The 15,126-nt window shown below is 36.2% G+C and overlaps 1 protein-coding gene across 1 annotated transcript in view; it reads left to right on the top strand.

Moving 5' to 3' along the window:
• The window catches only part of ME1 (malic enzyme 1), a 100,190-nt gene that overhangs the window by 76,545 nt on the left and 8,519 nt on the right, over positions 1–15,126 (top strand). Inside the window, exons 7-11 of the mRNA XM_039334458.1 lie at positions 855–964; positions 3,643–3,740; positions 6,513–6,626; positions 10,278–10,383; positions 12,986–13,128. Of these exons, the coding sequence (XP_039190392.1) occupies positions 855–964; positions 3,643–3,740; positions 6,513–6,626; positions 10,278–10,383; positions 12,986–13,128 (571 nt within the window). The remainder of the gene's footprint in view (positions 1–854; positions 965–3,642; positions 3,741–6,512; positions 6,627–10,277; positions 10,384–12,985; positions 13,129–15,126) is intronic.

Below are 15,126 nucleotides of genomic sequence, written 5' to 3'. Positions count from 1 at the left end.
TCAAAGACAACTATGGCTGAAGCAAAATAGGTTTTCTTTTGGATCTTGACACCTTGAATGTACTCTTTTGTATATTTTCTGCTATTTTATTTAGTAAGTTAATGTAGAAGCCCTATTCTCTAGGTTAATCTGTACAAGTGTTAAGTTACTAGTTTGCCCAAAAATATATTTCATAAAGTTGATAGAAATAATCCTACTGTAGTAATAATAATCAACAGAACTTTTCTTAGCTGTCTTAATTTCTCTATCTGGAAATGGTACATATATATGAGAGAGGAAGACTTTTGATCATGTTGATGTTTTTTGACTTCCCTTTGCAGACATCTTTGCTTGCTTAGAATGCTGACAATGATTTTTATAAGCTTTATATAGAAGTTTTTACGATCACTTTCAAACAGATACATTTTGTATGAAATATATAAAACAAAATCTGTCCCAATCCATTACTCTGAAATAATTTTCTTGGTCTATGGAAATTCAAAGCGTGAATTGTTTTTACTCCTCTTTTGAAGAAATAGCAAAGAAATTCCTGTCAGCACAAGGAGTCTGTCACTGACTGCTATTTTTACATACAGAAGTAAATGCCCATAAAATTATCCATGTATGGATAGCTTCTAGTTAGTAAAAGGCCATATAAATCACTGCTTCAGTTTTGCATTAAAATGGATAAATTTAAAGTAATATTTAAACATCTAAATCTGTTTAATGCCTAGCCCTAGTCTTTTGTTCACAATTTACAATAAGCATGATGACATGTAATTGAAAAAATACTGGAGGAGCGATCATATGTTATTAATCAACGTAGTTTAATTTTACTGTTTTCATTTTAAGTGTATAATGTTTTTTTCCCTTAGGTATGGCAGAAACTGCCTCATTCAGTTTGAGGATTTTGCCAACCAAAATGCATTCCGCCTTCTGAATAAATATCGCAACTTGTACTGCACTTTCAATGATGACATTCAAGGTAATGACTTTTTTTGCCACATTTGTTAAGGGAATCACTGTAGTTGTTAAATGAGTAACACGATTGTTAAGTGAATCTGTTTTCCCCATTGACTTTGCTTGTCAGAAGGTTATTATTATTAATAATAATAATAATAATAATAATAATAATAATAATAGTGTCTTTGGAGGTCATCTAGTCCAACCCCCTGCTCAGGCAGGAAACCCTATACCATTTCAGACAAATGGCTGTCCAGTCTCTTCTTAAAAACTTCCAGTGTTGGAGCATTCACCACTTCTGGAGGCAGGTTGTTCCACTGGTTAATTGATTAAAAGGTTGCAAAAGGGAATCACATGACTCTGGGACATTGCAATTGTCATAAATGTGGTCAGTTACCAAGCATCCAAATGTAAATCACGTCACAGTGGGAATGCTACAGTGGTCATGACAAGTGTGAAAAATGGTCATAAGTCACTTTTCTCAGTGCAGTTGTAACTTCGAATGGTCACTAAGAGAACTGTTGTAAGTCAAGGACTTCCTGTACATCCTGTGCTTGAAGATCCAGATGATGATAGTGATAAAGTATACAAGTCCTTTGTGGATTTCCTGTGCTGATCTGAAGAGACACAATGGATGATCTTTGCTGTCCCACTGTCACATTTTAGCTCTTCTGAGAGGGGTCTAGAGATGCTTCCCTGTCTTATTTGTCATGAGGCATCTGTGGACTTCCAGCAAACCTCTTTTAGTGGTTGAATATGTGCATGCAAGAATTATTGGCTGTCAATTCTGATCATTTTTGTGGAGACCAAAGATGATTTGATAAAATACTATATTATTAGACACATTTATATTCAAAGGTTAAACTAGTGCAACCAATGGTATTTCCTGTGACATTCCATGAAAGCAAAAAGTGGACTTTGAAGAAGCAGGATAGGAAGAGTATCTTTTGAACATGGGTATTGGAGAAGACTTCTGAAAATACCATGGACAGCCAAGAATAAAAACAAATTGTTTATTGAACTAATCAATCCAGAGTTCTCACGAGACACAAATAACTAGGCTCAAATTATCCTACCTCAGACCTATTATATGAAGATCTAATATCTCTCTGGAAAAGGCTCTAATGCTGGAAAAGGGGGGAGAAAAGAAAAAAAAATGACGACCAGGAGCAAGATGAATGGATTCAGACCTGAAGACCAGGTTAGAGATAAATTGTCATGGAATAAATATGTTGCTAAGAATCAACACCGATTTGATGGCATATAATCAGTCAATCGTTTTATCGTCATTACTTAACATTTCCTAAATATATACACGGAAGGAATTTGTACTCCTAAATCTCATTTGAGATCCCAAACCCTTCCAACTCCACAATGCTGAAATTCTGCAGTAAAATGGCAATCTTTAGTGCATGGTGTTTGGACACTTTATGACAGCCTTTTCTTCTGTTGGTGAAATTCTCTAATATTAAATAGCCTTGGCTTGTCATCAGCAGTGTCATTCTTCAAATCTCCACTATGTAACAGAATATTTTCTTTTATGGAGAAATAATATCACATTTACCATTCCTGTGTATAATGAATTGTGTTCCTTGGGGGGGGGATAATGTATTATCACTGAAGTATTATAATAATACATCTTTCATTTGATACAATTGAATAAGGGTGAGGAGAGAAGATGAACACTTACTTGAAAAAGACTAATATCTTCACATTTTAATTTATAATTCAGACATGCGTCCTCCAGTTGTTTTTATAATAAGATATTGTATCATAGGAGAATTACTATTTTCTGGGCTTAATTAGTTTCTAATTATTTTTTCTAGGTAGTTTTCCGCTAGCTATATTCATTAGCATTTTTATATGCCCTAGTCTTTTCTTCCTGTTTCAGTAATTATGTAATAAATGTAAGGCAAGTGCTATTCTTGGTGTGCCTTCTTGAACGTTCTTCTGATTGTAGGGGTGGTGGGGTGAACTTGATCTGAAATGAGTCTTTAAGAGAAAGCATAACATGCTTTAGATTTCCTTTGCTAAACAGGGGATTGGACCCCATGGCTTAAATTACCTTTTCAGACCTTGGCTTCCGTAGGATCCTTTTTCACGTAGATGTGCAATGTAACTTTACTGCAGATTTTGTGAGGGCGGGGGGGGAGGAAACCTGTAATGAGTCCTTGTGTGTGTGTGTTTCAGCTTAACAATGGAAGAGAAAAAAAACCCACCCATGTCAAATTCTGTTTTTAAAATTTACCTAAAACAGTGGTTCTCAACCTGTGGGTCGGGACCCCATTTGGGGTCGAACGACCATTTCACTGGGGTCACCAAACAACGCAGTCTGCCATTTTTTCCCCCTTTTCCTTAGCTGTGCTACTCCCTTTTATTCTATTGGCTTTTGAAAGCCAATAGAATAGACTCTCTGGAATAGAGTCTAATTCTATGGGCTTTCAAAAGCCAATAGGAATTGTCCAGGCTGTCTCTGCCCTGCTGAGCCCGCCAAAAGTCCCATTCTGCAAACGGTGCTGCACCAGTTGAGCAGTCCTCGACTTAAGACCGGTTGAATAGTCCTCGACTTACGACCGGTTGGGGGTCGCGGCATTAAAAAGGTTGAGAACCACTGACCTAAAAGATGCATGATTGGTTATCAATGGATATGTGCTGTTGTTTCAATTTAATAAAATTATTTATTATTTTATTCAATTTCAGGAACAGCATCTGTGGCTGTTGCAGGTCTCCTTGCTGCACTCCAGATTACTCAAAATAAACTGTCTGATCATACAATACTCTTTCAAGGAGCTGGAGAGGTTTGTTTATCTCTTCTTTTTTTCATTTTTCTGCCACTTTTCTGACAAAAATGATGTTTCTTTGCCATCTTTCTAGGTATTTATTTATTTGGTTGGCTGTTTGCTTATTTATTGATCTCCTTCTGCTGCTTAGCGACAGCAATAAATGGGCCCCCATGAGCTTGGATTAGAATTGTGTAGCTGTTGGGATTCAAATTGACAAGATGCTGATCAGAGCATTGCAATGCAAACCCCACCCTGTCTGATGTCACTGGGCATGAAAAATGGGTGGGGCTTAACATTGTAAGATTCTGACTTGCTAGTTTTGTCTCCTATACCCTACTGCTGATTGGGCAGATATATTTTTAGCAAATCCATTCATTCAGATTGAATTCAGTAGACTTTTGTAGTCTGACTAGTCAGAATCGAGATAGAAAACTTATTTGAGTTCTATGCAAACAAGATGTAATATATAAATATGTTAAAATACAACAAGGCATGGAGTTGAAATGGTTGAAATGCATTTGTAACTATACCAATGTAGGCCATTTGTTATTGATACCACAATTAGATCCTCAGTGCATTATATCTTTTTTTAATAAAAAAACCTTTTCAGTTTATGCCCCATATCCTGAGGAATTTATACTAACAAACTGAAATTTCAGTGTGTGCACAGGGAAAAAATCCCAGTATAGCCATGGAACCTAGCATATATTTATACTTTTATGTTTGAGTGGCTTGGAGTTTTTATGTGAGGTAACTGAAGGATTCCTTTGTTACTTTGGAAATCAAAATTGGCTATGTATGAGAGCCAGTTTAGTCTGGTGTTAAGGCACTGGGTTAGAAAGCAGGAGATCATGAGTTCAAATCCCACCTTAGTCATGAAAACCAACTGGGTGACTTTGGGTCAATCACGCTCACTGGACCCAACCCACCTCACAAGGTTGTTGTTTTGGGGAAAATAGGAGGAGGAAGATGTGTTGGATAAGTTTGCCACCTAGAATTTGTAAAAATAATAAATATGGGATACAAATAAATAAATAAACCTCAATATAAGGTACACTATTTTGTTGCAAATAAACTCTGTATAAGGGATGAGAACAACAGACCATGTAGCATAGTGATTAGGCTTTCAAACTAGGATCTGGGAGAACCAGGTTCAGTTCAAACATGGAGATTATCAGATGCTTTTTACCTCAAGTTCCTCCTCTGGGATATTGTTGAGAAGCAAATGAAAAGTGACCTCTAGTCTAGTGCTGTAAGCTCATAAAAATGCAGAATATAGATACAAAAAGTAATTGGTAATGGGACTTGCTTTTTTTGAACCTCATTGTTTATATGCAGATGTAGAAGTTTAGTCTGATTAATGAATAAACAGGGAGCTTTTTCTTCATAATTTGTAGACTTGGGTCATGAGATGTTTTATGTATATTTTGAAATGGTCAGAGTCAAAATGAATCAAATGTACAAAAATAACAGTAACACTTTGTGCCAGAAGATTCTTATTGAGGTTATACAAAAAAAAATCCTGTAATGTCAGCATTTGTAGATGTTCCAAGACCATATAAAAATAGGTACAGATGTGAACTCAGAAATAATGCATTGTTTAGTCTTGTTATTTAAATAATTCCTTTCAATTCTGAAGTAAAAACCCGAAGTCTGATTATCCTAAAGTCATTTTTTTTTCCTAAGGTGAGCAAATAAGCAAAGTCATTCTGCTGTGAACTGCAAAGAATCAAAGTGGCCAACTTAAATTTCCAGTCAAAGCACATTTCAAAGCGCATGATAGCCAATTCTAATGTATAACTAAGTAATTTCATTAAAAAAAAAATGTAAGCTTGTGTTGTCCAAATGGAAAGGTGGTGGATTTGAAAGCCAAAGAGATGAAGAATACAAGTGCCCTAACCTTAACAATTAGACGGCTTGCTGATTTAGTACTGGCTTTGTTAAGCAATTCATCTTTTGTTGATCTCTGTAATCTAAAGTGGGAAGGGGAGAAGGCTAAGTTGGAGGCTATTATGGAGATTGTGTGTAAGAGTTGCCAGATAGATGGTTATTCCTTGTTTTGGTAATGCACTGTGAAAATTTTTAAAAATCAAAGTGTCTGTAAATATTGTTGTGTCTAATGCAGACATGTCAAACACAAGGCTCGGGGGCCAGATGCGGCCCGCGAAGTAGTTTCATGTGACCCACAAAGGCATCCTGGAAACAGTGAGGGAATGGCCCCCACTGCCTTGGCCCTGGCCCAGGCCGGCCGGGAGCCAATGTACAATTTTGTGGTGGCCATCTATCTGAAACGCATTCAGTCTTAGCTCCACAAGGCCATCTAGAAACAGTGAGGAACCAGCCCCTGCTGTGTCGGCCCCGCCCCCTGGGTGCATGCTGGGGAGGTGTCACCCTTTGTGAGGAATGAAGAAATGGCCCATGCCTTGGCACTTGCCCCGGTCCCACCCCCTTCTGCCAGAGACCCTCAGATCTGTCCCACTCCTGCCCAGGCCCCCGCAGGCACCCTTGACACGAACGATGTAAAGCTGGCCATGCCCACCCAGTAGGCCACATCCACCCTGGCCGTACCCACCTGACCCCCCGAGGGCAACTGCAATGCTGATGCGGCCCTCAATGAAATTGAGTTTGACACCCCTGGTCTAATGGCATGTGGTTTGCACAGAAATGAAAATATAACAACTCAGAATAGTGCATAAGCCCTAAAAAGGGGGAGTGATGTATATTTTCATATAAAAATAAATATGTTTGCATAAGTATCTATATACTAATTCTTCCTTTTCTCACCAGGCAGCAATGGGCATAGCCAATCTTCTCATTATGGGCATGGAAAAGGAAGGGACACCTAAAAAGGAAGCCAGAAAAAAGATCTGGATGGTTGATTCAAAAGGATTAATTGTAAAGGTAATAGCATTTCCCTTTCTATTGCAAATATACATTATGATACACTTAAGTTACAATTGGATACTATCCCTAATAATGGGATAATAATAATTAGCCATTGGGATAATAAGATTACCATTGAGAATGTGATAAGTTTCTTTGAAAAACTAAGCATTTAAATTCCTATTTCAACTTCAGTTTTAAATATCCATGCATGTGTATAGATACATGCGTACATGCATACACATCTTGAATATGTTTATGATGAATCTAAAATTATTTAATAAAATAAGCAAAGAAATGCTGATGTAAAAGATAATTTTCTGCTGATATTTTCCTTTATCCATGCCAGAGTTCTACATAAACGTCAGCTGTGTTGCCTCAAATAACTTTTATTGCATAGCAATAAGAGCAGAGACCATGTCCTGCATGCTGTGGTTTATTATGATATCAGTGGTGGTTAGACATTCAGAGTTGCTCAGAGACCTGACAAGGCATCCTTACCGCATTTCTTATGCATTTCTTCCATATGCGAGAGCTAAGACAAAACACATGTACAATAATAAAGGGAGTTTAAAGTAATAATTTATTCAAATTAGCATTTCCATCCTCAAAAGGAAATGTTACCTGATTTATTGGTCTTTTTCCTTACAGTAGGCTGTACTGGAAACAAAACATAAACTTAGCATTCCTCTTGGATTGCCTTGCTTCTCTTAAAAAGTTCATACGATGAATAATGATTTACGTCACTCTTACCTGCACGAAAGTGTGTTATCACTCAGTTGGTGTTGCATAGCTGTTGGGTTGAGAAAAATGAAACTTTGAATGGGATAGATTTTAATTGGGCCTTATCAAATTAGAAGATATTTTATTATATGTTTGATTTCTATCAAGAGGATTTTCTTGATAACTGAGATGTGCAAAAGGATTTATTGTAATCACCATTATTCAGGCAAGATTACCGCAAGGAAAGGGTTACTGCAAAATCATTGTATTCAATACTGCATCCATCTATTAGCATCTATAGTTCTAACTCTGTTATTTTTTTTTACCATTTCGTAGAGAGTTTGTGATTTAAATTGGGCAATGAAGACTATTAACTGGGAACAGAAGAGGAGCATTTAAGTGGAAGTGGCTAAGAAGGGCCATATTCTGTAGCTTGACATGAGTGACTAAACTAATTTGCAGGGACTCTGTAAGCAGCATACAAATCCCAGGGGTGCTTAGAATTTAGAACAAAGAAACAGGAAAGCAAATAAGGAGAGGGAGTTGAAAGTTTAGAGGTGTCTACGTTTATGGATAGTTTGAGTAAGAAGATAAGGTGGAATAACATTGTCAAGTGACAGAGAAAAGGCACATCTGCTCTAATTCCCTTACCTCAACCTTCTTCCTAAGGAAAGTAGTATCAATCATACGGGAAAAGATCAAATGATGAAAGAAGGAAGTCCCAGTTAAAGGGAGGACAAATTACAACATCTAAAACGTAATGGAATTTGTAGATGTCATTTCAGAGTTTGTGCAGTCATTTTTCAAAGGTGGGTCCTCCTCAAGTTCAAAGCAGGCAGTAAACTAGAGGCAATTAATGGCAAGTCTTTTGTTGTCAGTATCTTGAAAAGCTGTAGAATTCTATAAATCAGTAGTTCCCAACATTTCTGGCATCAGAGATTGGTTTTGTGGAAGACAATTTTTCCAAGGACTGAGGGGTAGTGGTGGTTTCACATACAACCTAGATTCCGTGCATGCACAGCCCGGTTCCTAATAGGCCATGGATCGGTACTGGTCCATAGCCTGGAGATTGGGGATGCCTGCTGTAAGTAGTGTGTGACCATTTAGGAAAATTTACTGGGTTAAGAATAGATTTTTGTTTGTTTGTTTGTTGGTGCCTTCAAATCAGTCTTGACTCCTGGCAGCTGTCTAATAAAGGAAGAGAGAATGTGGCTGAACAATAGTTAAATTCTGCCCTCCAAATAAATCAAGTATGAATCAGGAAAAGTGACATATTGGAGGTTTTGGTGTTAGCCATATGTCAGAACTATGTAATCCCTTGTGGTCCTTCTGCCACTGATAATACATTGCCTTCTGTTCTATAAATAACAAGACTTGTGGTTGCTGACCAGGAAGAAATGGAGAAAGAGAACAAATGCAATGATGTAATTTACATGGCAGAAACCTGGCAAGTTGGTCTCTCTCTCTCTCTCTCTCTCTCTCTCTCTCTCTCTCTCTCTCTCTCTCTCCCTCTCCCTCTCCCTCTCCCTCTCCCTCCCTCCCTCCCTCCCTCCCCCCCCCTCTCTCTCTAGGTATGGTATGGTTATTTATAGTATAATATGTGCTGAGGCTGCTTTAAAACCCTGCTGTTGCATGGTTAAGCTTAATATATCCATGTATGTAATACATACCTGATACATCTATACCAAATGGAAAAAAAAATAATATCTTAAATACATTTTTTTTCAGGGAATTTCAAATGAATTGCAAGCCATCAGGATTATGTTTCCTTCAACTATATATATATTTACATATTTCCTAGACTTTTATATATTGGATCTGATAAAAATTCTACCTCTCTGCTTCATTTGAGTCATGGTGGCCCCTTAAAGATTTTTTTATGATTTTGGGTTGCATCAAGAATTCAGATTTATAGCTACACGGGACAAAATTGCTAGAGGCAGGGAAACTCTTTTTTTTTTTTTTCCCTCCTCCAGAATTATTTGGGATTAGGTATGCTTTCTGTGTGGAGGAAAACTCTCCTCCTGTCAGTTGGGTCCTCCCACACATAACTGCAGACCCGGTTGAAGCTGATTCTGATTCAGACAGTTTCCAGGCCTGAGGCGATGCATGCTGTCCTTGTGAGTCAAACAATCCTCTGCTGTCAGCTAAGGGAACTTGGAGAGTGTCCAGTCTCTAAGGCAAAATAAAAGATAGCCTGGCTATAAAGAGATCAGGAGGAAATGCTTCTCTCAAAAGGTTTTGCAAGCAGGGAGGTGGTATTTAATATTTTTCTCAGATGGAAAAGTCTAAAATGGACAAACAGCTATTACTTGTGTGGCCAAAGCTTGGGGAACAGTAGGCGACATGTCTTCCGGGAGGGGACACGTGTACTCCTTAGAGCTCCCTCATCCAGATATTCTGGCCCAGCATGTTCTCCTCTGTTGGAGGTCTTTCTATCATGTCTCTACATTTTTGTACCTTCACCGCGCACACACACACACACACACACACACACAAACAGTGATTCTGGCAACCTGTTTATATTTTGTGACTTCGTCACCAGGCCCGTGAAACTAGTTGAATCCTGTGAAGATAGACTTTCCATATGTATTTTGGTTAGGATGGTTTCTAAAATGCAAGCCGGGACAGTGTAAATAACATTTCATCAAAGTTTGAAAAGTTTTCAGTGCCACTGAGTACAGAGTATAACAGAAATTTAGAGGTCTATAGTCCCCTCAAAATTTCTGACTATGCTTCGAAATATGATGTAAATGCTTGCTAAAATTCTTTGATTATCATAATTATTTAATGGATGCCATATGTTTTGCAGTTTACAAGTATGATTCAGTTTATTGATGAGAAAATCAAAGGAACACTAGTATGTTTTTAAACATACTTTTCGTTAGAACACAGAATAAATTTAAAACTGTATTTTTTAACTGGTAATCTTATTTTTTAATTTAGGGTCGTGTTTCACTAACACCTGAGAAAGACGTGTTTGCTCACCAGCATGAGGAGATGAAAAATTTAGAAGACATTGTTAACAAAATAAGGCCAAGTGTTCTTATAGGTAATAAACTATATATCAGTTCATCAAAATTTGCCCTTTCATTTGATATTTATGACTATGTGCATACGCACACACATGCATATGTATGCATACTGAATATGCATACATTTTAGGGAAATTGGTAAAAATATCATGATCTTTATGCATAAGAACAAATACAGTATTCTCACAGTTTTGGAAAGTAGGGGAGGTTATAGAGATTTCTGAATTACACTGCAAGTGATATGTGAATGATGTATGACCTCAAATGTATTTGCATGTAATAAATAGCTTCTTGGGAGAATGCCATGGTGGCATGTGCAAATACACTAAAACATACAATTTTTTGTAGACCCATTTCCATAGTGAAAGATCACATATAGTATTTTGTATCCCATGCTATGTAATGCTCAGTGTTGAATATGAAAAGGATATATTTCTTTGGATGTTATATTAAGTTAACAGTGCTCCATAAACAAGAAAAATTTGATCAAATGTCACATGATTAAAAAATCTTTTTTTGAAAAGTTAGGAATAATTAAGTTATCTGATATTTCCCCAAGATTTTCATTAACTCCAATCTCAGCCACAACCATATATGGTATATTACTAGATACCACTCAGGAAAAAGACTTGTTATTGTTGGAGCAAGAACAAACACTACTTTAACAAATCTAGCCATAAAGCATCAGTCACATTGTTTTCTAATTTATTTTGCTATGACTAGGAGTGATTGACATTGTACCATTTGCTTTTTAAAAACAAAATTCACATTAACTAATAAAAAAAGTAAGAGAATAACTTTTGTTAAGGTCAGTTTAAAATTATGGGGAGCTTTGAACTTCAGTTTCTGTAAGAGTTCTAAGCTGTCAGAGCAAGGAAAAAAGAATAAAACAAGATTATATATTCAAGCTGGTGATACTTTAGCTAAGGCTACAAAGCTCTTTGGGTCTGTAGCATTTGTTTATTAATTTTATTGCACCCTAATTTAATTTTTGTCAAAGGCAATGTCCTGATGTGAACTTTTTAAAAATGCTGGGTTTTTTTTTTATTTTGTTTAAGCATTCATACAGATGTTTAGTTAAGATTTTATGCAAAGAAACCAAGATTCTGATGAAATATGTTTGGCCTCCTATATATCTGTTAATCTATCTCAATCTCTCTTCCTTTTATCTTTTCTTTTTCATTATCTTAGGATAGATATATGCAAATATTTCATAAATTGATTTAAGAAACCTTAAAACATATTGTTTTGAAAAATTTCAGAACACATTATTTTATAACAATGAACCAGATATCATATTCAACAATACATTAACAACACATTTAATAATTGGACTCATGAGGCAACCTCAACAGATAAGAGTACAAGAATTATTCTTGGAAAATAAGAGTTTGGATAAATGTTTAGTTCAACGTTGTCATTTGCTTCTTCTCTGAATTCATGTTTCTTATGTAAACCTATAGAAAAAATATATTTATAGATCAGATTTATAAAAAGATCTCTATGTGCATTGGGAAAAGTTTCTTCTAGTTAATTCCCAAAGATAAAAATGTAGGGCAAAGAAAGGTATCAAAGTATCAGAATGGTTATAGAAGGGCAATCTTTTCAGATATTTGCATTTTGATTTCAATTCTCTCTTGTGGAAATGGATTATTTTGATTAAAAGAGAAAGGAAAAAGTGCTGAAGATGTCTTTAAAAAAGCAGCAATCAAGATTAAATAGTGATGTAATCTGGATTGTTCATGAAATTTTCATAATGAAACAAGTGCATAGTTCATTAAAATTTTGTCTGAAAATGGGCAAAATTGTAACCATTTCAGATTCTGAAGCTGGTTCCCAACATGATCCATTAGAAATTTTCCTTGCATCAGTTCACTTGAAATGAAAAGGGTATAGCACAAAGTAATTTAAGAGCCAATATTCCAATGAAAATACTTCCAATGTGTCAGGAATATTTCAGCATACTTTATTCATGAGAGAAGAAATGTGCCTTTTGTTTGAAAAAAAATCCATCTTCCTTGTAAGAACTTCTATACTTCTCAAAGGGAGAATGTTATTACTATATTCAGTGAAACATCTTAGTGAAAATAAAGAAATACATTGGGCTTCATTTATGGGACCTGCCTTTCATTACAGGGCTATGACATTTGTTCAAGAATAAGCTGGCATACTATTTTAGATTTTATACTCTCGCAAAGACATTTCTAGTTACAGAAAACATAGTGGTGCTAAAAAAAAATGCCTATATCAAAATTGCCTCATTCACTTTAGCAGCTAACAATTCTGAGAGTTTAAGTCCACGTATCCTAAAGGGACTAACATTGAGAAACACTGCACTATAGCAACACCTGACCTATATTATTTATTTTCTGATCAACTTTGATACCAGTGGTGAACATATTGTAGTGATGGTGAAGATGATAATGATGTTAAATATAGTGAATATAACTAATTTAAGATGGCACTTCTACCTGTCTTGTCATTTTATCTTTTCAAAAAGTGGAGCAGAATTATAATTAAATGAAATTGTTTTTCAATACATCTGCAGAATATTCTTTTAAAGTAATGGATAAATATTATACATTCCATAACATTGTGTTATATCTTTGTCTGGCTTAGGAGTTGCTGCAATTGCTGGTGCATTCACAAAAAATATTATCAAGAATATGGCTTCCTTCAACAAACGGCCAATAATTTTTGCACTCAGTAACCCAACTAGCAAAGCAGAATGCTCTGCTGAGGATTGCTATTATCTAACTGAGGTATTGGGGTGGGACGGGGAAGAATTATGTTTAAATTGATTATAGCTTTTTGTTGGCACATTATTAGTGTATATATTCATACAATTGTTTCTCTGTGTATTTATTTTGGCAGTTTTTAGACTTATTTGTGTGTGTTTTAGCAACATTTCTCCATAATTTTAGGTTAAAAGAGAAACCAATTTCACTCGGAACTGAGCTAGCCTTTTAATAAAATTATATGGCCAACATTTCAATTAATAGAGTTTTTCATGTATATTCAGGAACTAATAGAATATATTTCTTCCCTAATATCTGTCACTGGAGAGAGAAAAAAATGCAGTCGTTTTAATGATTCAAAGAGGTGCTTAAGCACATTGCAAAGCTCCTCAAAATTGCTGTACTACAACAATTGTCTTTAACTGCAAAGTTTCTAGTTCAGGGGGGATAGTGGGTTAGGCTGGTGGAATATGCCATGTTAGAGGATTAAGAGCAGGAGCTGCAGGAGGGATGGAAGGCTTGGGGGAAGACTAAGGGTGGGCGGAGTTCTGGAATATTCTCAATGACTGAGAGGAGAGATGGAGTGATGTACTGAGAAGATGGAGGTTAGGTAGGCAGAGCTACTCTATGTAGCTATCAAAGTAGTTACCATGCTACTTTGGGACATTGGTTGAGGGGAAGGATGATACTGGAAAGATGGAAATAGGGGCTGGTAGGATATGCTAATCTGGGAGCTGTGGAGAGGGAGCAGCAACACCAGCCTTGCCCTATTTGCCTCACCTGTCTTCATTTCATTCCAAATCTGGAATAGCCAAAACATTCTGGGCTTCAGTTCTAGAGATCTATGGCAGGATCTGGAACATATTCTGGGGTTTATTTTCCCTACCTCTTCATTCACTCACCCTTTCACAAACATCCCTAAATTTGAAATTGTTCTAGCCATTTAGAACACGAAGTTAGAACAGAATTAGATATAAAAATGAATGCAGGTCATATACTTTCTATGTTGGGTCATTATTTTCTCCAGAATTCATGGTTATTATTTCTATAAATGTATACAAAATATAGCATGTCTTTTTTGTTTACTGAAAAGTAAGCATAAAGATGCAACATAGGAATGGAGGAGTAATGCAAATATTTTTTAAAGCAGATGGAATATGGTTCCATTTGGTGATCAGAAGACCTAAAGATACATCTAAATGATTAATCTTCCATTAAAACTTGTAAAACAAGCTGTTGTAAATCTGCACGACACCAAGATGAATTCTATGTTTTAAATAGCTAAATGATGTTGATGTTTTTATTGTATCTGTGTTTGCAGTTCTTTAGTTAAACAAATCTCCTTTTTTTTAAAAAAATAAGATGATAATTTTATGCTCATTCACACAGAAATAATTGATTTTAGTGGGATTCCTCAATAAACCTATATGCAACATATTATAAAATTTAAGTTAAGATTCTGGGTTGTTCTGGGATGAGTAGTATCACACTGCTCATATGAAATGAAATGTCACCTGTTCTTCTCAGGTAACCATGTAGCAAATTACTCAAATAGATTTTCTGGACTTGTGTTCATTTTAGTATCATTTGTAACAGTAGTTATGAACAAGAACAGCTTTAGAAAGGTAGAAGGGCATCATCTCAAACTGAGATGACAAGATTCTCAAAGATAGAAGATAGAATTTCACCAGAAGCTTGTCATGTAGACTTTCTATGATAAGAGACATTCAACATGCACACATGCACAGACAGAATGATCACAACACTCAGCCACAGTTCTCCCAGGTTTTTTTTTAAGTGAAAGAATTAAAAATTGTGAAATATATGAAATTCATTCTTTTTATCTACAGTTAGACCAGTGGTTCTCAACCTGTGGGTCGGGACCCCATTTGGGGTCGAACGACCATTTCACGGGGGTCGCCAAACCACGCTGTCCGCCATTTTTTCCCTTTTCCCTAGCTGTCCTACTCCCTCTTATTGGTGGCCACACCCACTTGGGGGTCACCACAACATGGGGAACTG

Source organism: Crotalus tigris, unplaced genomic scaffold, assembly GCF_016545835.1.
Source record: "Crotalus tigris isolate CLP2741 ecotype Arizona unplaced genomic scaffold, ASM1654583v1 scf7180000017631.5181431, whole genome shotgun sequence".
In the NCBI taxonomy this organism is placed as follows: domain Eukaryota; kingdom Metazoa; phylum Chordata; class Lepidosauria; order Squamata; family Viperidae; genus Crotalus; species Crotalus tigris.
This window is presented reverse-complemented; position numbering and strand designations above follow the sequence as displayed.